The following is a 26,157-nucleotide window of genomic DNA, read 5'->3' as shown; positions in this document are numbered from 1 at the left end:
CAGAAGGTAAGGATTTAAAAAAAAAAAAGAAAGACATTGTGTCTCTTGATACAAGGAAGATGACATTGTGTTTGTTTAATACCTGAAGTTTTATATTGGAAAAAAGCTTTAGCTTCAAAGTTTACTTTGAAAATCTAGCTGGGGCCTTATATTCAGAGAGGCTTCTGGCCTTGACCAGGTGACTTAGCCTAGGGAGTATTGGGATGTCCGATTGGTGTGTTTAGGCACCATTCTTCAGTGATGGGGTTCAAGTATCTGGTCTTGTGTTTCAGCATTAATGGCGATGGTGCCGCTCAGCCTGTCCCCTCTGCGACAGAGCCGAGAACCCCTCCCAGCCCGGCTCAGACGCATGATGACACAGAAGGGGCTTCCTGGCCTGCCCCTTTTGAGATGCCATCTTCTGTTTCTGATGACCCAAGTGCATCTAATCAGGTTAGTCAGTCAGCTCTTATGTACTTGCTCATGATAGAAAACAAATAGGACCAGAACTGCAGGGGGGAAGAATGCCCAGCTCAATTAGGGCAGTGTATTTGAAAGAACAAGGGCTCTTGTCTAAGTCACCTAAATGGTTGAGTTTCGAGGGCTTAATTAGAATTGCGAAGAGAGTTAAGATACAGAAATTCACTGTGTTTTCTTAGTTTCACTACCACTTATGCTATTCATAATAGTCATGGATCTGCTGGTAGTGAATTGTCTACCTGAAGGATGTGTTTAGTAAATGATGCACCATGCTAAACACATTGGTAACTTGCCTGACCCACTCACCCTGAACATATTTCATATTTGGGGTCTGTCAGCCTTGTTTAGGTGCCCTAGAGAAAATGGTGGAAGCATCCATATCCCCTTCCTCCCAGGGGGTCCAGCTTTTGGTAGAAAGCAGGAGATAAAGACCATTTAGGCTCTGGGGCTTTTTGTGTCTCTTGTTTTCAGTTTTTGGCTTCCCCTCTCTCTCTCCTCATCTTGGGCTTTTCCTATTCATATTTAACAAAGAGGAGAATATGGTTATATGGGGATGTTCTGTTTAGTCTCAGAAAAATAGCATTGGCAAACTTTGAAGACCAAAGGCAGGATAATTGGGTGAAATAATGAACGATTTTTAAGGGTTTTTTTTTCCCTCAGATATTTTGCAGCATTTGAACAGTTTTATGTCCTTTTATTAACAAATATTACCAAAGGCCAGTCATTTTAATGTTTCATATTCTTAATTGATTTTAAATCATCTTGTAATTCAGTCCAGTGGCATTATGGGATGATGTTTAGTCATATTTCCCTTTTAAAGAACATATGGAAATGCATTCATCTGAATGCTCAAGAAATGCTTTGGTGTCTTTCCTGTGCTGACCAGCTATCTTTGATGAAGCCTCCTAGATATCATCACAGGCAAGAAGGTTCTCTCTCCTAGTCTGCAGTAGTCCCTTGGGACCAAAAAAAAATTTATTGTGACAAGTGACATTTAATTTGGGAGTTTGGAATTATCACAAAGTTAGCATAATTTGTTCTTGTTTGAATCAATTATAAAATACCTTCCTTGCCAGCTTTATAAATAGTAAGAGGATGAACTTTTTTCCCTTGTGTAACTTAAGTCAAAAGTTTTTTTTAAAGCAATATAAAGCATTTCTTGAAATGTTTCACTTACAAACATTCCTATATTTGTTACATAAAATTGAGAAAAGCTTAGGACTGTTTCATAAGTATAGGTAATCATCGTGCTTACAAATGACCTTTAACATACCCCTAGCCTTTCTCCCTCATCAGTGGCAATGAAATTCCCATTACCCTTTGGAGATGTATCGTGTAACAAAACTGAAAAGAGCAGGGAAGAAGTTATGAAAGGTAGGAAGAATTTCAGGGAGCAGGTGCCAGGCAAGGCTCCCAGCATAGCTGCCCTGCTCTGGGTGGCTTCCCCCCTAGCCACCACCCCCTTCTCCCCTTCCCCCCCCCCCCCCCCCCGAAAATCTCTCTTAGTCCCCAGGGTGTTGGCATCATGGGTTTGCTCTGCCAAAAATTCTGTCAGCCAGAGGCATCAATTAGCCAGGCATTCTCTTATCAAAAAGCAAATAATTTGGGAAGATTGAGGAGATATCCCCTTATAAGTAACTTGAATGTGATGAGACAATAAGCCAGATAGTCCATATAGTTAAAAAGGAAAGGCCTTTAAGGTTCAGTACCAAAAGTGTACTCCGTGTTATTATGATTGGATTATGTGACATCTTGTGGACCCTGAATAGGGGCTAGCAAGAGGAGACTGAAATGGGAAAAGACCAAAGACAAACTAAACCCCTTTCAGAATTTTCCTGGGGATGAATCTGCCTTTAAGAGAAAAGGAGGTGCTTCCTTTCCTCTTTTCTCCTTTATTCCCATGTCATATGACCCCTGGACTAAGAATTTAGACCAGTTGTAATACAGTTCAACTACAGTGTGAATTCAGTAGTCATCATGGACTAGTCTGTGAGCCTGTCATTTAGGATATTATCTCCATGAAAAAAGTGTTCTGTTTTTCCAAACATCTAGCATAGAGATCAAATTACAGAACATATCTTCGTGGCATTCTGCATCACCAAAATATACTCAGTCCTCTATTATTCCTATGAGAGAGAGAAAAATGAACAAATAAATAAGAAGAGCTAGCCAGGTGAGGAGACTGAGATGGAGGCACAGCCTGAGAACGTGCACCCCCTACTGCCAGGACACATATTCAGAACACTGTGCTGAGTAATCTTTGATGGCAGTCAGCATTAATGGGAATGGCACCCCAACCTGAGCAGAGATGGGCCGAGGGCCATATGTGTAATGTCAGCAAGAGATCCTTCCTCATCTCAGACCCAGTGCAATCCATGCCTCTGGTATGTTTTCTCCTGGTGTCCTTCACTTGGGTTTGCCTTGTGTGAGTCCATCATTTTGGTCCAAATATCCAATCAGTAGGAACAAAAGATTGCCACTTTAAACAAACAGGGGCTTTGGGGGCTTTGAAAAAGGAGACAAACCCAACTTGAGGAATTAAGACCTGGTTTTTCTGTCAGTAATTTCAGTGTGATTCATGACATTGGGGCCATGGTGATGGAGTGCTGACATAAGCCCCTGGGGTAGAAAAAGATGCCTTGACATGGGTGTTGGGGCTTAGAATAAACTTGAAAATTGTACTGCTTTATATACATTGAATGTTTCGCTTAGTATACTTTAAAAATAGGCGGTTTTTTATGATGACAGCAGAATCACTCCTTATCCTTGCACTTTTCACAGGGAAGTGAGCCTCTTGAACCCTCATATATAGTGGGGCATGTGGCCTCAGCCCCAAAAGAACAAAACCTGACTACTTTATTCAATGACGGTGAGAACAGTCAGGTATGCTTTCTGTGGTATCTGAGCTGAAAGACCTAATTCTCAGTTTACTTGATCATTTAAAACTTGGTCTCGATTGGAATCAGTAGGGAAAAAAGTCCATTTACTTCTAGAAATAGCTTTTTGTAGCATCTGTGATATTTAAATTATGTGACTATTAGTATAGTTTCTTTGTTCCTTTTTTCTTCATCTTTCTTTCATAGTCTTTCTGTGGATCATAGGTGACAATGTGGTGAAAATTGGTGAAAATTTCTAATTTCATGACTTTTTTTTAAATGAAGGGTCTTAAGAATGACTTTGTCCGGAATATATTGTGGACCTTTGAAGATATACATATGTTGGTAGGCTCAAACATGCCCATATTTGGGGGAGGAAGGTATCCTGCTGTTAGCTTACGTCTCAGGTAAGTGGAAAATTCTGCCCCTTTCTTGGTGTCCTTTGTGAGCTTTTTCTTTACTATAAATATAGTTCCCATTATCATTGTGAAATTTGCTTAAAAAAGTCATGTTGTCATGGCACTGGGTTGCCAGGAAATCTGTTGTCTTTTCCTATTAACTGGCAGATTTATGGGCTATAGAATGTGAGGAACCAGACTGGACTGATCTGCCTCAGGTCTTATGAAAGTCATAGTAAATGATGACTGAGAAACTACTTTGGAAATTGCAGAATGCCTTACAAACATGGGTCTTCATTGTGTTTGTTGTAATTAGTGCCCTTATTTGTTGGCCCCTTTTTATTTTGTTTTCTCACTTTAAGTTGCTGCAAAAAGGAGCCAGTGTTTCTAACCTGTGCTGAAAATTCTGAGCTTGCTTTTTAACACGAAGGAGCTGGCCTCGGGGTTCTTGTGCTGTCTTGAACCTAAATCTCAGGGTTTGGGTGACAAATTGAGTAGGTTTAGCTCTTAATTTGGGATGGACTTTTCCTGGATTCTTGTTAACTGAGAATATTTAGCCACTCCACCAAATCAACCACCTGGCATTCTGGCATAGACAAGTGAGGACATGCTTATGAGATCACAGAGTGGGATCTTGTGTTTCGTTAGCCTGAAGGCAGCCTGGATTATATGAGGAAGCTCGATCTGGACTTAATGTTGATGCAAATGTCTTCCTCTGTCCCGTTGATCAACTTAGGCCCAGCCAAGCTTCTAGAATATTCATTTCACCCAGAAATCACGTAGACTGAGGGGGAGGGATTCAGACTCATCAAGAGATATTGTTGCCAACTAAATTGGCTAACTGGAGTATTGTTTCTTCTCAGGGATAACAATAAACCCATTAATGTACTGACTGGAATTGATTATTGGCTGGACAACCTGATCTGCAATGTGCCAGAGTTGGTGATGTGTTTTCACGTAAATGGAATTGTACAGGTACAGTAAAATGGAAATAGCTGTTTTTTCATTGCCTGTTAGAGTGAAGCACCAAAGGAGTTGGGGGTTTTGGTGAACCCAGAACCATAAGTTATATTTCAGGAGAGAAAATCTATAGTAAGTGAAATAAAGTTGGATTATTTCTTTAATCTCATTTAGTTAGTGATGTTGCTCTCTCTATATATATATTATTAAGTGATAAGGGAAATGTGATGCATTCAGGGCAGAAGGAAGACCTGGATAGTCCTAAAGCTTAGGTGCCTTGCCATTGTTTTCTGAGGTTTACTAAAAACTTCTGTACACTCTGCTTGAGGTGCTAGGAGAGGCAGCATCTAGGAAACCAACCCATGCCTTCCTGGAGCTTACAGTGCTGAAAAAATCACCAGGGAAGGAGAGCAATACTTTCACAAGTTCCTCAAAAACTGGCTCTTTAGCAAAAATGCATCAGTCAACTGCATTCAGTAATGCCTCATGTGGGGGCTGTATGGTGATGGCGCCTTGCTGGTCAGGGAGCTGAGAGTTACAGATAAGAGTAAGACGTGGCCCCTGTGCCAAGGAATGTACTGGCTGCTCCCAGATAACAGAAGGGGTGTGGAATTGAAGACATAAATAGCATGAAGAGTGAACTCTTGAATGGGAGCTCATAGGAGGGTGAGCTTACTTCCATTGGGCTAGTGGGATAGGTTGCCTTTGAGCTGGGCTTTTGGTGGTTGGGGTTTTGGAGCAGGTGGCCTAATGAAAAGGAGACCCTAGGAAAGGGATTGTGGGTGTAGGGTGCCATTCCAGAAGCATGGGTAGAAGGCGCAGCCAGCTGGCTGTAAAGAGACCAATTAGTAAAGAAGGGGTGGTGGGTAGAGGGCGAGGGTCAGCTAAGTGGCTCAGTGGACAGAGAGCTAGACCTAGAGTCAGAATGAGCTAGGTTCATATCTAGTCTTGGGCCCTTCTAGCTGTACGGCCCTGGGCAAGTCGCTTGGTCCCATCACCTATCCCTTACCACAGTTCTTCTGCCTTGGAACCAATACACAGTATCAATTCTAAGACAGAAAGTAAGGGTTTTTCAGTTAGTAGCATATTTTCAAGTGATAAGGGACATGGAGTATCCCAGTGCTTTCAAGATAGAAGAAAGGTCTGGATTGGCATCTAAAACTTAGGTTCATTACCATTGTTTTCTGAGGTTTACTAAGAACTACTATGGGTAGAACTCTATGTGAGGTGCCCTGAGAGGCATCATTTAGGGAACTAGCCCTAATCAAAATATTTTTTAAAAAGGAAAGAAGGCGTGGAGTTTTTGTGTCCAAAGGACAGGATGCCTATGAGGGATATGCATGGCTCAAGGAGAATCTGCAGGATTGGTCTCTGGAATGAATGAGGGCCCTGGGCAATATGCCAGAGTGATTACAGAGAAAGGAGGACCCCCTCAGACCATCTTCTGTAGCATGGAGGGGGGGGCACTCACTTTCAAAGCACCTTCTGCAACTTTCAGATGTTTGGTAGCCTAAGTCTGCATCTCTGGGACTTCTGCCCTCTTACCTCTCATGGACCCCCTGAAGTCCTGTTTTCTCTGGGGTCAGCATCCCCAGGTTCTTCAACCCATCTACCAGGCTACTCATCCCCTGGTCACCTTATGTGGTTTCACCCCGGGTGCCCAGAACAATCCAGAATCCATGTCCACCATGTTCTGACCAGGGCTTTCCTGTGATAGCCTCCAGTAGCATTCCATAGCCACCTTTTCCAGAGAGCTGTATGGTTTGCAGTGTCACATCCAGTTTGGCAGAGACTGTTATTGGTCCATCGTACGGGTGAGGATATTGAGGCTCACCGTGGTGAAGGACTTTGCCCAGGATTATATAGTGAGGAAGTGTTTGTGGCCTGATTTCTCCCACCTCTTCCTGACCTGAGGCCAGCCTTCACTCTCTTTGACTCACAGGCCTTCCTCAGGCAAGGTGGCTTTCTGTCCTTGCTGCCCCCAATCTATACTTGGGAAGTGGATTTTTCTTAGCTTCCCTTCTGTGATAGAGTGTCTGATGGTTTTTTGGACTTTGACTATATCAGCCCCATGTATGTTAAGCCATCACTCCCAGCTTTGTGACTTCTGCTGGTTGGCCTATATGCCATGCTCTGTGCGAAGCTGTAAGGACACAGACAAAAGGAGTCTAGATTCTCCCCTGAGCCTCCTTCCATCTGGACGCTGAGCTGCTTGTTAATAATGACTCGGGGAGTGGACCATCTCTGGGTTTGAATCCACTACCTCGAGAGTCTTTTCCTCATTTCCTTTCACTTGGGCTCAGCCAGTCTTACCTGCGCCATTCCCTGGGCCCAAGGTTTTCTCTTCAGCTTAGACTTTCGTCTTTGTCTTGGTAGAAATATGAAATGATCAAGACAGAGGAGATTCCCAATTTGGAGAATTCAAATTTTTCTACTAAAGTGATAAAAGATATCGCGCAGAACATTTTGTCATTTCTGAAGTCCAACTGCACCAAAGAAGGGCACACATATTGGTTGTTTAAAGGTAAATTAGTTTCTGGGGTGACTCAGCACTTGGGCCTCTTGGGTCTCTTGGGAGGTGGAGCCTCATAAGTTGTCGGGGTTTTCTCTTTCAGCCAGCGGCAGTGACATTGTAAAGCTCTATGACCTCACCACCCTTTGTGAAGAGACCGAGGACAAGTACCAGAACCCCTTCACAGTGCCTGTGGCCATTCTCTTATATAAGTGAGTGGGAGCAGCAGGGCAGCCAGAAAACAGGAGCTGTGACCAGGGCCTGGCGGGGATGAGGTGGGGGGGAGTCATAGGACTAAGAATGGAGGAGGTGTTTTACTATGAGGTCTACCTTTTAAAAGCCCATGTGCATGTGTGTGGGTTTATTTTTTTTAGGGTTGCTTGCAACATGATGATGAAGAAAAATCAAAATAAGAAACACTATGGAACAATCCGAACATTACTTCTTAATTGTCTGAAATTACTGGACAAGGGAAGACATCCTCAAGTAAAATGACATTTTATTTATGCTTTAAAATTGATTTGGAAGGGAAGCCAGGGTTGCCCTAAACCCAAGTCGTTCCAAATTTGTTAGTGGGTTTAGCTTTGCTTTCAGAGTTCTCTGCAGTGCTGATCTGTACCAGATCAGGAGATGTGCACGGCCATTTTGGGGGGAGAGGGAACCTTTGTTCTCCAAAGTTAATAGGAGATGCTCACTTTATGCTTAAAAGTATTGTAGCAACATCTATTAAAAGCTAATTCCATATTTGTTATCTTGAAAGTTGCGTGCTATTCTTTCTTCCAGTTAGTCTGAATCATGAAAATATTTGGAAGACTAATTTCATTTCATTCCCTGGTGGTAAAATATACTGAGAAGGTTTGGTTGGCCACAGACTTTCTTCTCAGTCTACAGTGGTTATCACTGTGGTCATATCTGAATTTTGGTGCTTGAGAACTCAAGGTGAAGATTAATGGAGAGGTGGTAGCTAGGTAGCATAGGGGATAGAGCAGAGGGTTTAGAGTCAGGAAGTTCTGGGTTCAAATTTGGCCTTGGACACTCCGTAGCCATGTGACCCTGGGCAAGTCACTTAACCCCAGATGCCTAGCACTTTCTGTTCTTCTGCCTCAGAATAAGGTAAGGATTGGGGGGTGTGGGACAGTTAATGAACAGGTGTCAAGGTGCCTTCCTTTCCAAATGTCTTATCTTGGATTAGTTTGTGTTTTTGTCTTTAATTCTTGTACTGTATGATTTCCTACTCATCATCTGACCTCTCTTGGTGATCATGCTGCTCCCTATGGCCATGCCCTTTTGTAAGGCTCCATGTTTGTGAATAAGTGAGCTGGTGAGCAGCAGTGGCTAAGAACAGGGTCACCTGCCAGAGTGGACAGGCAGACATCTTGCATTGTTCAGGCACTTTCCAGGGCTGCTGTTAAACAGCACACTTGAAGGGACCGTATTTTCTTAGGTTGGACTCTGAGTGGAGCTTTGTTATTGTTACAAAGAGAAATTCTAGCATCTCCGTTTGGAAGTTCTTTCCATTGAGATGGGACCGAACAGGAAGAGGACTTCATGGGCCAAAGGCTGCTAGCATAGAGAGCTGTAATTCCTGTTTGTATATTGCCTTTATAAAGTGCTTTCCTCACTAAGGAAAAAAAAAACCAAGCCATTCAAAAAGGTGGTATGGGATTTACTCTGCTTTATGCAGAAAAAGTAGATAACTATTTGCCTAGCCTTAAAGTGGACAGTGTGGAAGCATGTGTATTTGTGACTACACCAGTGTAGACGGGGAGCCTTTATTATTTTGCAATTCATAGACTTTAGTCAGAGGATTTTTAAATATCCTCAATTATATTGGGAACAAGTAATTATCTTGAAGAATTGGATGTTCTTTGGATGACTTTCTTCCAGAGCTTTCTTTTTTGTAATGCTTGATCAGATTCTCAATTTATACTGGTTAGAACCTTTTATTGGGTTCTGGTCTTCTCTTTAAACTTTGCCATCCATCACCAAGCTAGGGAGACTGTTAATCACCCTGAGAAGCAAGGGCCAGGCTGTATGGGAAATGGGGCTCATTAGCAGTATGTCCTTCAACTTTGAACCCAAAGCAGCATTTAAAATTGGCTTCACTAGGATTGTTTCTTAATTGAGTCCTACAAGTCTTAAATGTGATTCATTTCACAATAGTCTCTTATATGTTTCTCTTTGTTAAGATTATTGCTTCGGCCAATTACATGCTCTCAGAGCTCTTTCAGTTGGATGAGCCTAAAAAGGAAGAAAGTTCAGAGTCTCCCTTAAACGAGAACTCCGATGAAAGTTATAGTGAGGAAGAGGAGGAAATGCCGGACAGTGATGAGAATGGGTCCTACAGCGCAAGCTCTGATCCCCCTGATGACAAGAAAGCTGTGGCTGTGATTAAGTCTGTGGGAGAATTGTCGGTGCCAGAGAAATACAAGTCCATTCATCAGATCAGAGTGAGCCATTGACAAATTAACAGAGCGGTAAAGATACTGGGGCAATTGGGGAATGTTAAAAACAACAACAAAAAACTGGCTAAGTAGGTATTCTTGATTTTAAAGTGTTTCATTCTCCCTCGAGATTGACTTAGTTAGATTTCTGCTTGAAGATAGCTGGCTTGTCCTCCAAGTCTTCTCTTTTCCAAATAAACCTTCCTAGTTCATGTAGCTGGTGTTCTTTCTCCTCTCCCCATTCCCATCCTGATCCTACACAGTTCACCTCATCTGTTTTTTCCTGGACCATGGCTGGACCAAGGTAGAATATGACAAAGTGTCTACTTCCTTCCTTCTTCAGCCTGGGATTCAGCCTTGGCTTTGGGCTACCTGGCTGCCCTCCTGGCAGCTCGAGTTTATAGATAATTAAAAATCTCAGATCCATAACCCAGCAGCTGTTGAGGCAATGGTCACATTGACTCATTGGTCCATCTTGCATAGGGAAGAAGTTGGGTTTTTTCCCCACATATATTATTTTTAGCTCATCATCGTTTACTGAAGACTCTTTTAGATCTGGATTGTTCCCTTCCCGTGCATGTTCTCCCTCCAAACATGTCCCCTGTCTAGCTTTTGTTTTTTATCACATCATTGATAGGTCAGCAGTGACCCATTAATTTATTTAATGTGCTCACAATTCTTTTAACCCTCAGTCTTCTAACTTTAACACAGTATCTTAGTTTCTAGGATATTCTTAAGGCTTGAATGATTAAATTATTATTCCTTGTCACTAATTATTTCCCCTAAAAGTTGGTGAAGTTGTTGTTACTATCATGCAAACCATGTACATTTGTTCGATTAAAAAAAAAACAATGAAATTTTTAACATCTTCAATTCCAAAAGTTGCATATTGGCAGTTTCTCTTATTCAGGAATTTCATTATCAATAACCGTCTGAAGGGTCTCTGATATACAAAATTTATTATAAATGTGGCAGTGAAGGTTTAGTTAAGAATTTCTAAATGCTACACAATTATTTGCTCAGGCTGTGACTTAAGCATTGGAGTTACCCTGTTGGCCCCATCATCAGAGCACAAACTTTTGTGAGCTCTGCCATGGTTTCTTCCATGGTTGCTTGGGAGCTATTTAAATATGAGGACACTGCCTCTGGGCAACTCTTCTCTTGATGTGACTGACTGAATAAGTCCACTGGGTGAGATCAATGACCCTGTTTGGAAAGCACCTTGAGTGCCAAGTTGATAGTGGCTGTCTGACCTATGTGGTTTTTTTTTCTCAGTGGCATTTGTGTTTACCCTTTTGTAGCCCAGCTGTGCATTCCCTGTTTGCCACGACACTGAAGAGCGCTGTAGACTCGTCCTCAGCTATGTTTTAGAGGTCAGTTAACTTGACTTTAGATTTGTGGCTGGGAGGCTGGTGGGAAGGCTTGGAGCGGGAAGGTAGCTGCTGCTAGCGTCTGAGTTAAGCAGTGGATAGAGAGCTGGGTCTAGAGTTGTGAAGATGTGAGTACTAAAAGAGCCTCAGACATATCACTGAACCCCGATTGATAAGAGCACCTTCCTCCTAAATATGTTGTAAGAATCAAATAAGATATGTTTGTGATGTGCTTAGCACAGTGCCTGGCACATAGTAGGTGCTATAGAAAGGATAATTGTTGTCATTAAGTATCATCAGAATATGAAAATGTTTTTAAAACCACTAGTTTCAAGGGTTTTTCAGCTAGTGTAGACCTGATTTTGGAGTGGTGGGGAGGTGAGTGTGTGCGTGTGTGCAATGGTGAGTTTATCTGGTTATTCAGGTTTTCTGTATTCACTTGTGAGTGACATAATGCTTGCTCAGTGCTTTTTCTTTCTCTAAGGGTCTAAAATCTGTGGACAGCAGCATCAAAAAAGAAAGTGATCTCCCTGCTGCGGACCCCAACACCCCAATCCCATTAAAATATGAAGATGAGTCTGCCAGCAGTGGTCCTGAGGGTCTGGAAAAGCAGCTGGCCTTGTTTTTGGACAAAAGTAAGCTGAATTGGGGAACAGCTGGGGGACTCAGTGAAAAGAGAGCCAGGCCTAGAGATGGGAGGTTCTAGAATTAAATTTGGCCTCAGACATTTCTTAGCTGTGTGACCCTGAGTAAATCACTTAACTGCCATTGCCTAGCCCTTACTGCTCTTCTGTCTTGGAATCAATACCTACCATTGGAAGGGAAGACTTTAAAAAGTAAGCTGAATTGATGGCAAATCAGACCTTTTGAACAGTCACAGACCTAACAGTACACTTGGAACTCCTCAGCAAGGCTTTTACTGAAAAGGCTGAAGAAAGCTTCACCCTTCCTTGGAAGTGAAATGGAGGTGACTTTGTCATTCCAATTATGAAAAGAAGCCAGATGAACAGCAATATGGAAACCCCTTTCCTTCTCATAGGGGGAGCCAGGTTCTGTCTGCCAGTGTTGGGCCCACTTTGAAGCCCTGAAGCAGCAGGTGTCCAGCTTGTTCCTGGGGGCCTGGTCACCTCTAGGAACGCATGGCACAGGGGCCCCTAACTTTTGGCAACGCCCTGGAGTCACTGATCCATCATTGTCAGCCAAACCTTATTTTCTATCCTAGCTTTTCCTGCTCAGTAATTAGGTTATTTAGGAACCAAAGAATCTCAGTTGGGAGGGGTGCCGAGCCAGGAAGGCGAGAAGGGGCCCTGCTCCTCCTTGAGGCCATCTACCCTGCTTGGGGGCAGACAGCTGGGCTTGGGATAAGAATTTTTTCTGGAGCCTGAGGATAGCTCTCCTTCATTTTCCCCCAAGTCTTATTCAAGCTTGGAAAATCTGATCTTGAGGGCCTTTGCTCTCTGGGTGTGCTCCAGCTTGTTGGTAAGCTTCCTGAGCTGTGGGCCACATGCTGAGATGTCAGCTTGGTGGCCAAGATGTTTTAGGACTTCCAAAGCCAAGGTCTCCATTATGTTGTCTCTTGATCCCTTGCTTTCCTTACTGCCTTCAGCTTCCTGGCTGCTGTCTCCTCGTCCCACCTTCAGTATACTGATCTCCCCAACGCATGTCATTTCCCTACCCCATCCCGGGGGGCACCTCTCCATTCAGTGTGGAGATGCCGTCCTGGCCCCAAGTGACCAAATGGTCATCATCACTCCAGGCCATTCTTGGAATTTCATGCAGCATGGCCATCTTGTCATCTGCCTGCTGCCTACTCTCCCTCTGAGAAAAGAATAAATCCAGCAAGTCCCCTTGACACTCCTGGAATGGCCACACCAGAATGGAACTCCTTTGGATACTGCTCCTCCTGAGTGGTGTAGAGTCCATAGCACGTCCACTCCTTGCCAAGGTTTGGAACTGGGAACCACCTTGCCAGACTGGCTCACAGGGACTGACCTGCCAGTGTAGGCGGTGGGGGTGCAGCTAGCTGTCATATATAAACCCTCAAACTGATGTCCCTGCTTTATTGTAGTTTACTTGGTCAGACATTTCCCAGAGATGTTTTCATATGGTTCCATTGGGCATCTTGGCATGACATCAGGCCCTCCCTGACATAGTGGCTCCATCAGTAGAGCGAGGTTGTACCAGACTTGGGTCAGAAAGATTTCCTTGTCAGGTGCTTTGTCTGCTGGCTCTGGTGGAGGTGGAGAAGGCAGAGCAGGGTTTCTGCTTCTCCTGTCTATGCATCCTGGTTCCATGGGAGGTCTGGGTATCCAGACCTTTTCCTAGGATTCCAGGGGAAAGGCAAGATTAGTGGGAAATAAAGATGGGGTGAAATGTGTCTATGGGTCGGAGCCCAGCCTGAGCCCCCACTAGTGTCAGTCAAGCCGCCAGGGAGCTGTATGTTTTCTCCCAGATTGCTGACAGCCCAGCCCTGACCAGGTTGGGACCTGACAAGGATTCTCATGTCTCTCTCCTAGTGGGCTCCCTCCAGGAAGGCCACTGTTCCAGTCAGTCCGGAATGACCCCTGGTTCTTGGCAACATAAAATGAAGCTGCAGCTGATTCTCAAGTCATCCAAGGCTTACTATGTCTTGTCTGATGCCGCAATGAGCCTCCGCAAGTACGGACGGGCCCTACGTTACATTAAACTGGCCCTGCAGAGCCATGGTGAGTTGCTAAGAGATATATCCATCAAACTGTTCCCTGGCTGTCCATACTGGAAGTAGGGGCCAGGCTGTCCAGCCCTCCCAACAAGTGGTCACCCCTGAGGCCTGGGCAGCCCTAAATGAGAGGACATGCCTCTGGGGACCCTCTACTCCTTGTGTCCCCTCCTGCCTTTGGGCACCCAGCAACCACATAGCCTCGAGTCCTCTGGCCTAAGCACCATAGAATTTGAGTGAACTCGTGGTTGCCAGGTGTAGGAGACCTTCCCCGAAGACCTTGCCATCTGTCAAAGGGGTCCTTGCCCTATTTCTGCCACTTCCAAACAGCCTCAAGCTATGAGGCAGAAACTGAGCTGGAGGGACCCTCACCCTTTGAGTTGATTTTGGAATTGTGTGTCAGGCTCTGTGCTTAAACATAAGCAGACAGCAAAGTAGCTGTTGCCCACATTCCAGGGGGGAAGATCATGTAGGAGATGAGGGGGAACTAAATAGTGTGGGCTGGAGAGGAAGGGGGTGCATGCCCAAGCAGGGAAGGCAGAGGAGGGGCCTGGAGACTGGTTAACCCCAGGCCCCTTCCCCAAACAGGCCCTGGAAGGAACTCCCCAGGGCAGAGGGGCCAGAGGCTGTTTTGAGATGAGAAGGCAGCTGACAGATGGGCAGAGGGAAGATTCAGAGACCCCTTGGGAAGGGCACTGGGCAGGAGGGGACAGATCCAACCCCCACCCCCGCAGAGGCTCCCCCACAGCCAGCTCCAGGGCCCCTTGTTTGTTCAGAAGGGTCTTAATTGAGAGCCCCTCCATCCTAAAAATCTGCCTTCTAGCCTTCCACCCCCAGGCCTGTCTTCAGCTGTTGCCCTGCTAAGCATGTCTACTCTACCCCTCTCTGGTTTCTTCTGGGCCCCTTGTCTGACCAGGACCACCCATGGCCTCCTCAGGTCTCCCACTGCTGAGGCAAGGGAGCTGGCTTTCCCCAAGTAGCCTGAATCACCTTCCTCACAGGCCCCACCCTCTCATCACATGATCATAGCTGTCATTAATGCAGGGTGTTGGCCAATTGAGACTCAACAAAGTCTCTTTGGATCCTCATAGTGGCAGGGAGTGGGTGCTCTTCTGATCCCGATTTCACAGATGGAAACCTAACCTGCCCAGAGCCCTCTGTGTGTGCACACGTGCTCCAGCTGCCTCTTTACTCAGTTGAAGCCATTTTTCTCAAGTACTGGGAGCCTTGTTGATGGAGAGAGGCCCACTCTTAGTGTCTCATCCTTCTTGACTTGTGAAGCATCTCACATCATTGCTGCTTCCTCTCCCCCAAGCATTGGGGGTTTTGTCCTCTTCCATGCCTTCAGCCACTGCCCTTGTGCTCCAGGGTCATCTAGGCTCCATCCTGGGCCCATTAGTCTCCCTGTACTCTTGGGGCCACAGCAGCTTTGAGGACAGGCAGCGTCTCCCCCATCTGAGCATTCAGCCCGCATTTTTCTTGTTGCCTCCAACCCACTGTGGCTAGAACCAGCTCCACTTTCCTCTCTTTGGGGTCATCCTTAATTATTCTGGTCTCGTGGCCTCCCTTTACCATTCACTTGCCAAGACCCACTGATTCTGCCTTCCTGTCTTCTCCCATTGGCATTATGCCTTGGGGCATTTCCACCGAAGCCACCCTGCCATCTGGTTCCCCTCTTTGTTCTTTCCCCTGAGTGGATTCTACGTCTTATCACACTGGCTCTCCTGCCAGAAAGGCCTTCCTTTCCCACTTCCATGCTTCCTTGGCCACACATCTCTGCCTTAAAATCTCCTGATTCCTTCTGGGCTTGACATAGGTTCTGGATGCCAATGAGATGCCTCCTGACTGTCTCTGGCCCCTCACTCTGGGATAGGACCCCCAGGCCCATCCCTTGGCCTGGATCAGTGGGTGCACATGCCAGGGCCTCATCCTGCCCATTGGGGGGGGGACAGTCCCAAATGGTCTCCACATTCGACTTCTTCTCTGATGGGCGAGCAGGCTGGTGACGGGGCCACCATGTGTGGTGGGGGCTGCCGATGCTGACGGCACCATTAATTTTGTCTTCTTTTCCCTCCTCCCATTTCCACGTAGATACTTATTGCTGCCTCTGCACCAATATGCTTTCTGAAGTCCTCCTGTTTCTTTCTCAGTATTTGACTCTTTGTGGTGATATCCAGTTAATGCTTGCCCAGAATGCAAATAACAGAGCTGCCTACCTGGAGGAGTTTAATTACCAGACTAAAGAGGACCAGGAGATCCTTCATAGCCTGCACAGGGAGTCCAGCTGTCAAGGTAGGGCTCCTTGGTTCTTGGAATGTGGCATTTCTCTTCACACCCCTTCCCTGCTTTACTCTGGCACCTGCTGTGTGCCAGGTACCAGGCCAAGTGCTCCACAAACATTATCTCCCTTTTTGATCCTCACAACAGGTGGAGGGGTGGGGATATTGCTATTATCTCTCTTTTACAGATGAAGAAACTGAGGCAGGGAAAGGTGAAGTAACTTGACCAGGGTTGTACGACTAGTATAAGTCTTAGGTCAGATTTGAACTTGGGTTATTTGGGCCCTGCCTGTAGCCTCAACAGGAGCTCACAAGATGATTCCTCAGACCAAGAAGGTCTCAGTTAACTTTTTTCTTTTCATGAGGTTTTTTTTTTTCTGGGCTTCCTCTTTGGAGAGAAGGACAATGCCCTGTAAAAGTGAGTTAATATTACTTTTCTGAAGGGCTCCAGGGTGGTTGGAGGAGTGAAGCCCCTGTGGGCCGGCTCTGTACCCCATCCCTCTACAGCTAGGCCTACCCTTTGTCATTCTGCAGATCATGTCCCTTAGTCTAGATGGAGCAGTGGCCAATCAACACGTGGCTCTCCAGGGCTGAGTCAGGAAGGGAAGGTTTTGTCCTGGTTTGAAAAACTCTTGATTCTGTTGTCAAAAAGGTGATTGGCTGCCCCTTAGGGGTGAGAGAAAGAAGATAGAAATGTAAAGAAGGAAAGAAAAAGCGACCTTGTTCTTAAGGTGAATATCCTTAAAATACAGTGCAATGTTAGGCTCTGTGCCTCCTCCCAGTGCCCAAGAGAGCCTTAGATGATGCACTGGCAGCCTCCTTCCTTTTTTATGTCACCAGATGAAGCTGGTAACTATAGGAAGCATGAAGCAGCACAAAGGGCCATCCACATGTGAGATAGGAGATGTTTATTCAGCCTGAGCTGAGGTTAGAAGTGTGCCATCACTTACCCTGTGTGAGTGATACACAGGCACCGGATTTATTGCTTTTTAGAGGAATGGCCCTGAGGCCTAGTAGGAGCCATTCTGTTCTGAGGCATTCCTCAGTGGCACTGACTGTTTAGCCTATGTTGGTGGAACATAATTTACACAATGACTTGGTTAGGTTTTTCGGAAGGTTCTTAAATTCATAAATCACTTGCTTTTTTCAGTATACCCTGCCCTCTCCCTTATTTTCTCAACCCTGTTGAATAAAGAAGGAAGATCAAAGGGGATTTGCCTGATTGGATTGGCCCCTCTTTTGGCTTCTGGGGACAGGCTTGTCCATAACACAGACCAATGAGATGTTCTCTCCATTTACGTCACTTTAGTTGTCATGTGCCAGTTCCTGAGAGTTTCTCATGCTTGGTCACCTTGCCCAGGGTCCACTTAACACCTCTGTGACTTCCAGACTGGATACCTCCCCTCCCTAGTCATTCAGCAATTTCCCCGCTCAAATGTAAGCTCCTTGGAGGCAAGAATGGTCTCACTTTTGTGTTCAGGACTTAGTACAGTGCCTGACACTTGGGAGACATCACATCATTTATATCTGTTGCTTTGTCTCTCTCTTTGGGGGCCTGGCCTACTTCCTGGTTGGCAGGGCCCTGTACTTCAGAGTGGGTACCGAATATGAGGAGCCACCCCATGCTTCTTCACCCTCCACTTTGCTTTGGCTTCTACTAGCTCTGGATTTAGGGAGAAGAGCCATCCTCTACCTTCATTTTCTGGGGGAAGTGCCCTGAAAACTTCCTTCTCACCAAGGAGTTATATAGTCATGCTTCCTGTTTGGAAGTGATCCTGACTCCACTGACCAAAGGCTCTTTCTCTGTTTCTTTTGTATCAGGCACTTAGGTCAGGAAAAAGGAAGATTGGGGTGGAAACCCCTGATGGGATTCTAGTACTGACCTCTTTGAGGCCTGAGGAACTGCCTAACTTTGGCCAGCACACAGTAGGCACTTACTTCTCTGCTGCCTTTCCTCTGCTCAAGGCATTCAGAGGAAGTCCTCTACTGTGGAGCTAGTCCTTTGGCATAACAGAAATGGAACTTTGCTCTGGGTTACAGGTGGTGCTGGGTTGGTCTGTCTCCAGGAAATGTGTTTAAGTTTGTGGAGATCTCTCAGCCTTGTAAGTGACAGGATGAGGTGTGGGAGCCCATCTGTCCATTCGTCTGGGTGTGTCGCTTCAGCATTCTTCCTGATTATTCCGTCTTAGGGAAGCCCCAGGATGTGGACTGTTCAGTTAGCATTCAGTGTTGCTGAGACTTCTAACATTCATTCTTTTTATTTCAAGGCTTTGCTTGGGCAACTGACCTGTCAACAGACTTAGAATGCCAACTTTCTGTTAGCTGCAAATGCTACGAGGCCGCTAATGAGATTTTGCTCTTTAGTGATTTAAAAAGCCAAAACCCAGAGCATTATGTCCAAGTGCTGAAGAGGATGGGTAACATTCGCAATGAAATGGGCGTCTTCTACATGAACCAGGCTGCTGCCATCCAGACAGAGAGAGCAGGCAAGTGTGGCTTCTCCTACCCAGCCCAGAGCTCAGGGATCAGATGCCATTGCAGCCTTTCCCTTAGCTTCATTGCTGTGTCTTGAGATCAGGCTTGAGCATTGGTGAGCTTCAGCACCAGAATTAGCCTCTGGTCCCCCACACATTATGGCTCAGAGCTGGGGTTAGAACGCAGCTCATCCCAAGTGCTATGTGGGCCAGCTCCCAGAGAAGCTAGTCCCAGAGCTAGGGATTTCCTTCTTCCTCCTCACCACACTCTCAAACACAGTACTGTAGTGATGGGAGGCTCCTGCCTTTGGGACACCAGGTCTCTCTCCCTTGGTCATCTTGACACCTAGAAGAGAGCAATTTGCTGATGGGTAAATGCTGAGTTAGGGTTGTCAGGGGCTGTTTCAGGACCAAATTCAGGCATGATTTGGTGCCTAGGCAGGTGTTGTCACCCTGACCCTTTGAGTGTGTGAAGGAAAGAGCTTCCTGGTGTGGGGTTCAAGAGAAGCTGCTAGACAAGCTGGGGCATAAAACAGCCTCTTTCTCTCTGTTCAGTGAGCAGAAGTGTGTCAGCAGCAGAGCAGCAGCTTTGGAAGAAAAGTTTCTCTTGTTTTGAAAAGGGGATTCACAACTTTGAGTCGATTGATGATGCCACCAATGCTGCTCTTTTACTCTGCAACACGGGCAGGCTTATGCGGATTTGTGCTCAGGCCCATGGTGCGGCCGTGGCGGCAGCCGGCGGTGAGGATGCAAGGCGGGAGTTTTCCCCTGAAGAGGCATTGTACTATAATAAGGTAATAGCCAGCTCTCTTCCTCAGGCACCAGTCACTCAGTCATCAAGGGCATCCCTATACTGGTGGGTGGTTCAGTAGAATTTGATTCATTTTCTGTAGCTAGGTTTCTCAGAGGTGGATGTTTTTTTCTTTTTGAGTTAGAGAGTTGGAGTGGGGTTGAGCCTTCTTTCTTAGTAGTTCCATCAGTCAAGTGTGGGTTCTGGTAGAGGCTGCCAGGCTGGAAAGGCTTAGGTATCGGCCCAACAACCAACCATTAGGTTGTTTTTATTAGCAGAGGGTCTTGACCTGGTAGACAAAAAAATGGCAACACTTTGGACCTCTGCAGTTCTCAGAATGAGTTTTAGATCCTAAGAGTTTAATTCTGTACCTGTGTGGGAAGGGCCTGGGCCCCTGAAATCCTGTCATTGAAATAACAGCAAATTGGGTTCAATTTTTTAGAAATCAGTCCATGGCCTACCTTGTTATGGTCACTTTATGTGTTCCCCTGAGTCCTAGAAGTGTCCGTGTCTGAGGTCCACCCCCAAAGAGGTGTTCCAGATGCTTTCAAGCACTGATGACTATAAAGTCACTCTGCAAAGCCTCTGAGCTAATGCAGAAGAACCCTAACCAGCACACTATCCAAATGATGTTGGCTGTGTCCAAACACCTTGAAAGCAGGGAAATTACATTTTTGTCTTTTTTTTCCCACTTCCAAGAATGTAGGAGGTGATTAGTAAGGGCCCATTCACCGACTGGATGCACACTGCCCATTGCTCAGACACTCATACATGTAGATTGCACCCCGCCATCTTGCCCATCCTTGGTTTTCTGCTGCTTTTCTGGCCTGTCAAAGGCCTTCCTCCTAGTCTTTTAGTGTCTTGAGGAGACAAGGAAACCACTTGGGCTGGCCATGGATATAGAACATCTTGGGGACGTGTGATGCCTGCTGAGATGTTTTTATGTGACCTATCATTCTTTAGAATTTTAGTTTTTCTACTAAGTATTTCCAGAAGTCACAGTCTAATAATTCCATTGGGAGATATTGGTGTAAGAGAGTTGGTTGGAGGGGGAAGGGTTAGGGTCAATTTCCTAGGTTGACTCTGGGCTGGTCCCTCTTCAGTTCTCTGCCCAGTTTATTGTGGATATGCAGCATTTGTCCCAGATGGTTTCCCCAAGGAAGCTGGGCTAGTGTTCCTGGGATCTGTACAGGGAGGTCCAAGTCATTTGGATGCTTCCACATCGGTGTGCATTTGGGGATGGGCACAGAGGTTGTCAGACCCAGTGCCATCAACCAACAGAGTTTATGTCTGAACACCAGGAGACTGGGAGAGGCACAGCCTCCTTCCTGAGGCCAAGCTCATACTAGAAATAAGTGCACGGAGAGCATAGTGGCATCTGAGCCCCTCTGCTCTTATCTGGCAGTTGTGGACTAGCAGTGTGGGCCTAGAACTCTAAATGTTTGCATCAAGCCCTGAGGCTGTTTTAGGGTCAGTATAGCAGAGTAAGTTCAAGTCCTGCCTTGGAGGCAGCAAGGGCAGGAGATCACACACATACACACACCCACACGCATATGCACGCAGGGAGAGTTCCATGGGGAGGATCCCAGCATCTCTGAACTTCATCTTTGCATGAATCAAGGATTTCCTCCAACTATTGAAAATCATTTTTCCGAGAAGGGCTCCCTGGCCTAGGGTTGATGCCCTGTTGTTCTGGCAGTTGGGTCACCTTGGTGAATATGATTATCTCGGTCACTCTTTTCTCAGGCCATCGATTATTATCTAAAGGCCCTCCGGTCTCTAGGCACAAGAGACGTGCACCCCGCCGTGTGGGACTCGGTCAATTGGGAGCTGTCCACCACCTACTTCACCATGGCTACCCTGCAGCAGGACTACGCCCCGCTGTCCAGAAAAGCTCAGGAGCAGGTTGCTCCCCCAGCCCCTTGATCGTTCTGTCCTGTCCCAGCACCCCGAGCTCCAGCTCCCTGTCCACAGAGGCCCATTTCAGGGGTCCCTTGCCTGACAGGGTCATTGTTAGCTTCCTTCAACGCTTTTGGTCCCTGCACACGGCTTCCCTTCTGGGTGTTTCCCTGTATTTTATGGTGGGTCTAGCCCACGGAGCTAGGGCTCCTCCCACCCACCCTCACAATGACTGCCCGGCCCAGTGGCATGTGAGGGTCAACAGGGGGCTGCCTTTTCAGCCTTTTATGAAGCCAAATCCCAAGTCTTTGTAAATGCTTGCCTCTAATCCTGATGTTTTTTAATAGGTTGAGAAGGAAGTGAGTGAGGCAATGATGAAGTCTCTCAAATACTGTGATGTTGACACAACATCAGCCCGACAGCCGCTCTGCCAGTACCGGGCTGCGACGATCCATCACCGACTGGCATCCATGTACCACAGCTGCCTGAGGAACCAGGTTGGTCCTCCCGTCAAGGCCCAGCCTGGTCTTGGTCTGGCCAGGGGAAGAGGGGGACAGGGGGAAGGCAAGGCTCCTCTGCCCGGAATTCCTACACAGCTCTGTCGTGGGCTGCTTGCTGCCAGGTCAAGGTTGTGGGCAATTCCCCATTTTAGGCATTTTATCTAGTCACTGAAATGAATTTGTGCATTCTTTTTGTGGTTCCATTGAATTGCCATAAGGTGTGAGGAAGGCTGATTACTCTCCCCTGTTCCCCCTTCTTTTTCCACAAAACATGCCCCTTCTAGGCCTCTTAGAAAATGTTCTGCAGCCTCATGAGGAGCCAGTGAATGGGCACCTAGGTGACAGGTCTTTGAGCAGCAGGGATTCTACATCCCCAAAGCTCAGTCGTTGGCCCCATGTCTCCCCGTCTAGGTGGGGAGATCCACAGCTCTTGGGTTCCTTTTGTTTTCTGTGTGTATTTCATTTGTGGGGCTGGGCTGCCAGGCATTTTCACAGTCTCGTCATGACATGGCATTGTGTGTGTTGTCTGCCGTCACCATTTTGTTGGCCAGTGTTGCCAAAGAAACATTTTCCAGGTGCGCCCCCCCCCCCCCCCCGAGTCATCCTTAACAGTTAGCCCCCAGCAACATTCTTGTTGTTCCCGGCTTGGCTCAGGACAGTAAATCCCAGGGATTTCTTTCCATTGCAGACAGAGATATGGGCTTCAGTTTTTTGCAAAGCTGTTCTCTTCTTGTATTGAAGTAGAACTGGTAGGGAGCAGCCTCGGAAGAGAGAATGCCATGCCCAGGGAGGTTTCTGGTGCCTCATGTCCAAGGATCCTGGCAAGGGTAGGCCTGTGGTCAATCTGACCAATGCTGCCAGGTACACTCCAAGGAACAGGGAAGTCAGAGCCTGGGCTCATGACATGCCTTGGGCTGTTGGGACCTGAGTTCAGCCCCCAAGGACTCAAAACTCTTTTAGATGTTTTCCGAACTGATCTGGCTACTGTGAATTCCATGTGTCATAGACCTCCTGGCTTCTCCCAGGCTTCATGACCTGCTTGGAAAGTCCAGGTTGGGTGGTCATGCTGTTCCACTTTTGTTTTAGGTTGGGGATGAACCCCTGAGGAAGCAGCACCGGGTCTTGGCTGATCTCCACTATGGCAAAGCCGTGAAACTCTTCCAGCTACTCAAGGATGCTCCATGTGAGCTGCTCAGGGTGCAGCTCGAGAGGGTGGCCTTTGCTGAGTTCCAGATGGCAAGTGAGTCACCAGATAGGTCATCTCTGGGACCATCCTGTGGGAGGGAGGGAGGCTCAGAGGCTCAGATAGATCTTGTTGGAAGGGAAGGAACATTTTTACCCTGACCACAGGTAGGATCGCTGTTTCCCCACTTCTCTTAAATGAAGTGATGCTTTTCCTGACCTAGCAGTCATCCATGAATCAGAGTTACTGGCTTAGTTCTGTCCCCCAGGAGCTTTCGTGTGGTCCCACAAAGTGGAAATTAAGTAAAAACTTTGCCAGCTGTCAGAGCTGAAGATGCTAAGTCCCCCACAGGCCCCCAGAAATAAATGAAGCAGACAAGTCATTTTTTAGAGTTGATAGTAATAGGGTTGGTTTTTTAATTACTCCTGCAAATAGATGCACTTGGGAAAATGCTTTAAAGATGCATCAGACTTGGGAAGAGAATACTTTGATGGCACACTCCCTATTTCATGGTACTTTGGATTGTTTGCTCCATTTCCATCCATATGCTCTTGACTTGTGAGGTACTGTGGAACAGTGGGTAGAGACAGAGAGCCTGGGAGCCAGGAAGCAAGCCCTTGTCCAAATTTCACCTCTGCTGGTTGGTAAGCCTTGATGATAGGTCAGTGAGCACCTCTGTGATTAATGCTGCTTTTGGAAGATCCTAGAATATGGATTAAATGCTGACTGTGTGTTCCAGATGGTCCTATCCCTAGTCTCTCACTGGATAGGAAAGTTACAGGAGATCACACTCCTTAGTGACTTCTTGGCATCTTAAACATCCATAAATCTCAGTTGACCCAGAGATGCTCCACAGCAGAATTGTAGCATGGACCTTGGCCACCTCTTGCCTTCCCTTCATTCAGGCATCACAGCTGCCAGATGGGGTGACCCCCTGCCCCTTAGTGTAGTCCATTGTGTTTTGGGGTAGCTCTTCCTGTTGGAAAAATTATTCCTCACATGATGCTAAATTGGCCTTTTTTGTGATGTTCACCCACTTTTCCTTGTCCCAGCCTCTGGAGCCAATTAGAATGTGTCTGATCCCTATTCTACAACCTTCCTAATATTTGAGCACAGCTCTCAGACCCCCAGAGGCTCTTTCCCACAGGCTGAACATCCCCAATTCCTTCAAGGAAGCCTCATGTTGTGGTCACAAGGCCCTGGTACATTGAGCACTTGTTAGTGCCTTTTCTCTGCCCATGGTGCCTGTGGGACTAAGGGCACACAGGGGCTTGTGATACACTACAATCACCTTGGCTTTTCTGGCCACTGCCTTCCTGGTCTCACTGAGCCCACCAGCACCCTAGATCTTCTCCAGACAAACTTTTGAATTGGTGAGTCCTGTTCTTCCCCTGGTCCCTGGACCTGGGGCTGTTGTGCCCAAGTGTCTGAATTGGTGCTTTTTCCTTGTGGCCAACTGAGACCTCTGGGCAACCTGTCAGCCAGTGGGTTGTGATCATCGGGTCCCCACCTCCCCTCATTCTCTTTAAGAGGAGCTGGAGATGTTCTTCCCCAAGGCTGACTGGACATTGCCCTTGCCCGCCTGCCCAGGAGTCCAGAAATCCCAATAAGGGTGTAACTGCTTTCCTTTTTAGCACCTCTTTCTAGAATTTCCCTAAAGTTTTGACAAGCTCATTAGCCTGCAAGAATGAGGAGGGCCTCACCCTCCTGTGGGCCAGACAGCAGCTGGGGCAAGGATAGGAGGATTGTGTCACACCAACCTCCCTTCTTCATGGTCTCGGGCTGCCATAGCACCAGCGTCCTTGTCTCTCTCTCACCTGCCAGTGTGGTTAGAGTGGGTGATGCTCTCTCCTCCCTCCCACTCTGTCCTGTCTGCCCTCCATCCATCATGGAGCTACTGGGAGACCAATTCAACCTTGTCACTGCCCTGCTCCCCCCAACTCCAGGAGCCCCTGGCGAGGCACACCCAGGCTCCCTCACTGGGCATGGAAAAGCCAGTCTGGTTCACACAAACCTTGTCAGACTTGGTGTTCCTCTCTCATGTTCTCTTTAGGCCCAGCTTGCTGGGCCACACAGCATCCTGACTCCTTTGTCAGTCAGTGTCTTTGCAGTCTGGCCTCCCTGCCTGGTAACCTTCCCGTCTTATCTACCTATTAGAATCCCTGGTTTGCTTCAAGGCTCAACTCGGTCAACAACCACCATGTACTACGGGGCACCCGAAGTTCAAAGACTTGGGTGAAGGAGCTTTCAGACTAAAGGGTCAGCGACGTGCCCAGGGTAGAACACACCCTCGATGACCCGAATGGTTCCAGGGCACCAGCTGCTGGGGAGGAGGAAGGGTTTCCTGTAGAGTTAGGGCTGGAGTTTTGGAGGGGCCTTGAGAGTTCCTGCGTGGGATGAATCTCCAGGGCCAATTCTGGTGTGCACAGTAGGTGCTTCGTGGGTTCTGACGGGGTTTCCTGTGTGAGCTGTTGGTCCTAAGGAAGATGGCACAAACTTCAGCCCCAAGCAAACACCCTGAGGCCCCAAGGCAGGTCTGCTCTCATTGAAGTACAGATGGGGAGGGTGGCATATGAGCCCAAACCAGTGACCAGTAGTTGGCCTTTTGTGCTGACTTTGCCCAAGAACCTGCTGGCCCTTTGGGGAGTATGTTAGTGAGGAGGAGGCCCAAGTTTTTTAAACTGAACCTTAGTAACTTTGTTTCCAGTTCTCTAATCCGTGTTTGGGTCTTGTTGCCTTAAGGAAGGGGCCCAGTGTGGTCCCTCCGGCTGGAGCTTAGATTCATCTGGGGTCTTGCGCTTCCTGTCGTTTGTCCATCTCTGCGGCTTCTCCAGTTTGTTCCTGAATTCTCCCTCCTGGTCATGAGCCAGGCATGTCTCTGGGTTTAACACAGTTTTCATTCACTGACCCCCAGAATTCCCATCCATTCCCTTCTCTTACAGGATTCCCATCCATTCCCTTAGGTGGAACACGTTTCTGCTTGCTCTCGTAGGTCAGAACAGCAGCGCTGGGAAATTAAAGACCTTGTCTGGGGCCCTTGATATCATGATGAAAACGCAGCGTGCATTCCAGCTCATCCGAAAGGAGCTTACTGAGGAGAGCGAGCAGGTGAGTAGAGGCCCAGCCCTTCTGGGCTCTGGACCCTCGTGGGTCAGGCCCTTAGGAGGGGCGGCAGGCCTGCCTGAACAGGAAACCCAAACGGGCTGCTAGCCTTGCCCTTCCTGCTGTACAAAGGGGTTGGTTTGGCCGTTTAAGAAGACCAGCTGCCCGGCCCGCGCTGTGTGCGCGCGCCTTTGAGAATATGGCTTTGCCTTT

At 47.0% G+C, this 26,157-nt stretch overlaps 1 protein-coding gene across 2 annotated transcripts in view; it reads left to right on the top strand.

Moving 5' to 3' along the window:
* The window catches only part of EDRF1 (erythroid differentiation regulatory factor 1), a 37,933-nt gene that overhangs the window by 8,023 nt on the left and 3,753 nt on the right, over positions 1 to 26,157 (top strand). The window contains exons 6-23 of one of the 2 annotated variants that reach the window (XM_001367546.4): positions 273 to 432; positions 3,241 to 3,342; positions 3,621 to 3,742; positions 4,597 to 4,708; positions 7,070 to 7,217; positions 7,309 to 7,417; positions 7,580 to 7,691; positions 9,395 to 9,655; positions 10,951 to 11,022; positions 11,504 to 11,654; positions 13,536 to 13,724; positions 15,809 to 16,009; positions 18,264 to 18,482; positions 19,026 to 19,264; positions 21,007 to 21,165; positions 21,507 to 21,656; positions 22,746 to 22,899; positions 25,835 to 25,950. In XM_001367546.4, coding sequence (XP_001367583.1) covers positions 273 to 432; positions 3,241 to 3,342; positions 3,621 to 3,742; positions 4,597 to 4,708; positions 7,070 to 7,217; positions 7,309 to 7,417; positions 7,580 to 7,691; positions 9,395 to 9,655; positions 10,951 to 11,022; positions 11,504 to 11,654; positions 13,536 to 13,724; positions 15,809 to 16,009; positions 18,264 to 18,482; positions 19,026 to 19,264; positions 21,007 to 21,165; positions 21,507 to 21,656; positions 22,746 to 22,899; positions 25,835 to 25,950 — 2,776 coding nt within the window. The remainder of the gene's footprint in view (positions 1 to 272; positions 433 to 3,240; positions 3,343 to 3,620; positions 3,743 to 4,596; positions 4,709 to 7,069; positions 7,218 to 7,308; positions 7,418 to 7,579; positions 7,692 to 9,394; positions 9,656 to 10,950; positions 11,023 to 11,503; positions 11,655 to 13,535; positions 13,725 to 15,808; positions 16,010 to 18,263; positions 18,483 to 19,025; positions 19,265 to 21,006; positions 21,166 to 21,506; positions 21,657 to 22,745; positions 22,900 to 25,834; positions 25,951 to 26,157) is intronic. The other variant, XM_007478229.3, reaches the window with a different exon arrangement.

Source organism: Monodelphis domestica, chromosome 1 (assembly GCF_027887165.1).
Source record: "Monodelphis domestica isolate mMonDom1 chromosome 1, mMonDom1.pri, whole genome shotgun sequence".
In the NCBI taxonomy this organism is placed as follows: Eukaryota; Metazoa; Chordata; class Mammalia; order Didelphimorphia; family Didelphidae; genus Monodelphis; species Monodelphis domestica.
Note: the sequence above shows the minus strand (reverse complement) of the source record. Positions and strands in the feature narration are given on the sequence as shown.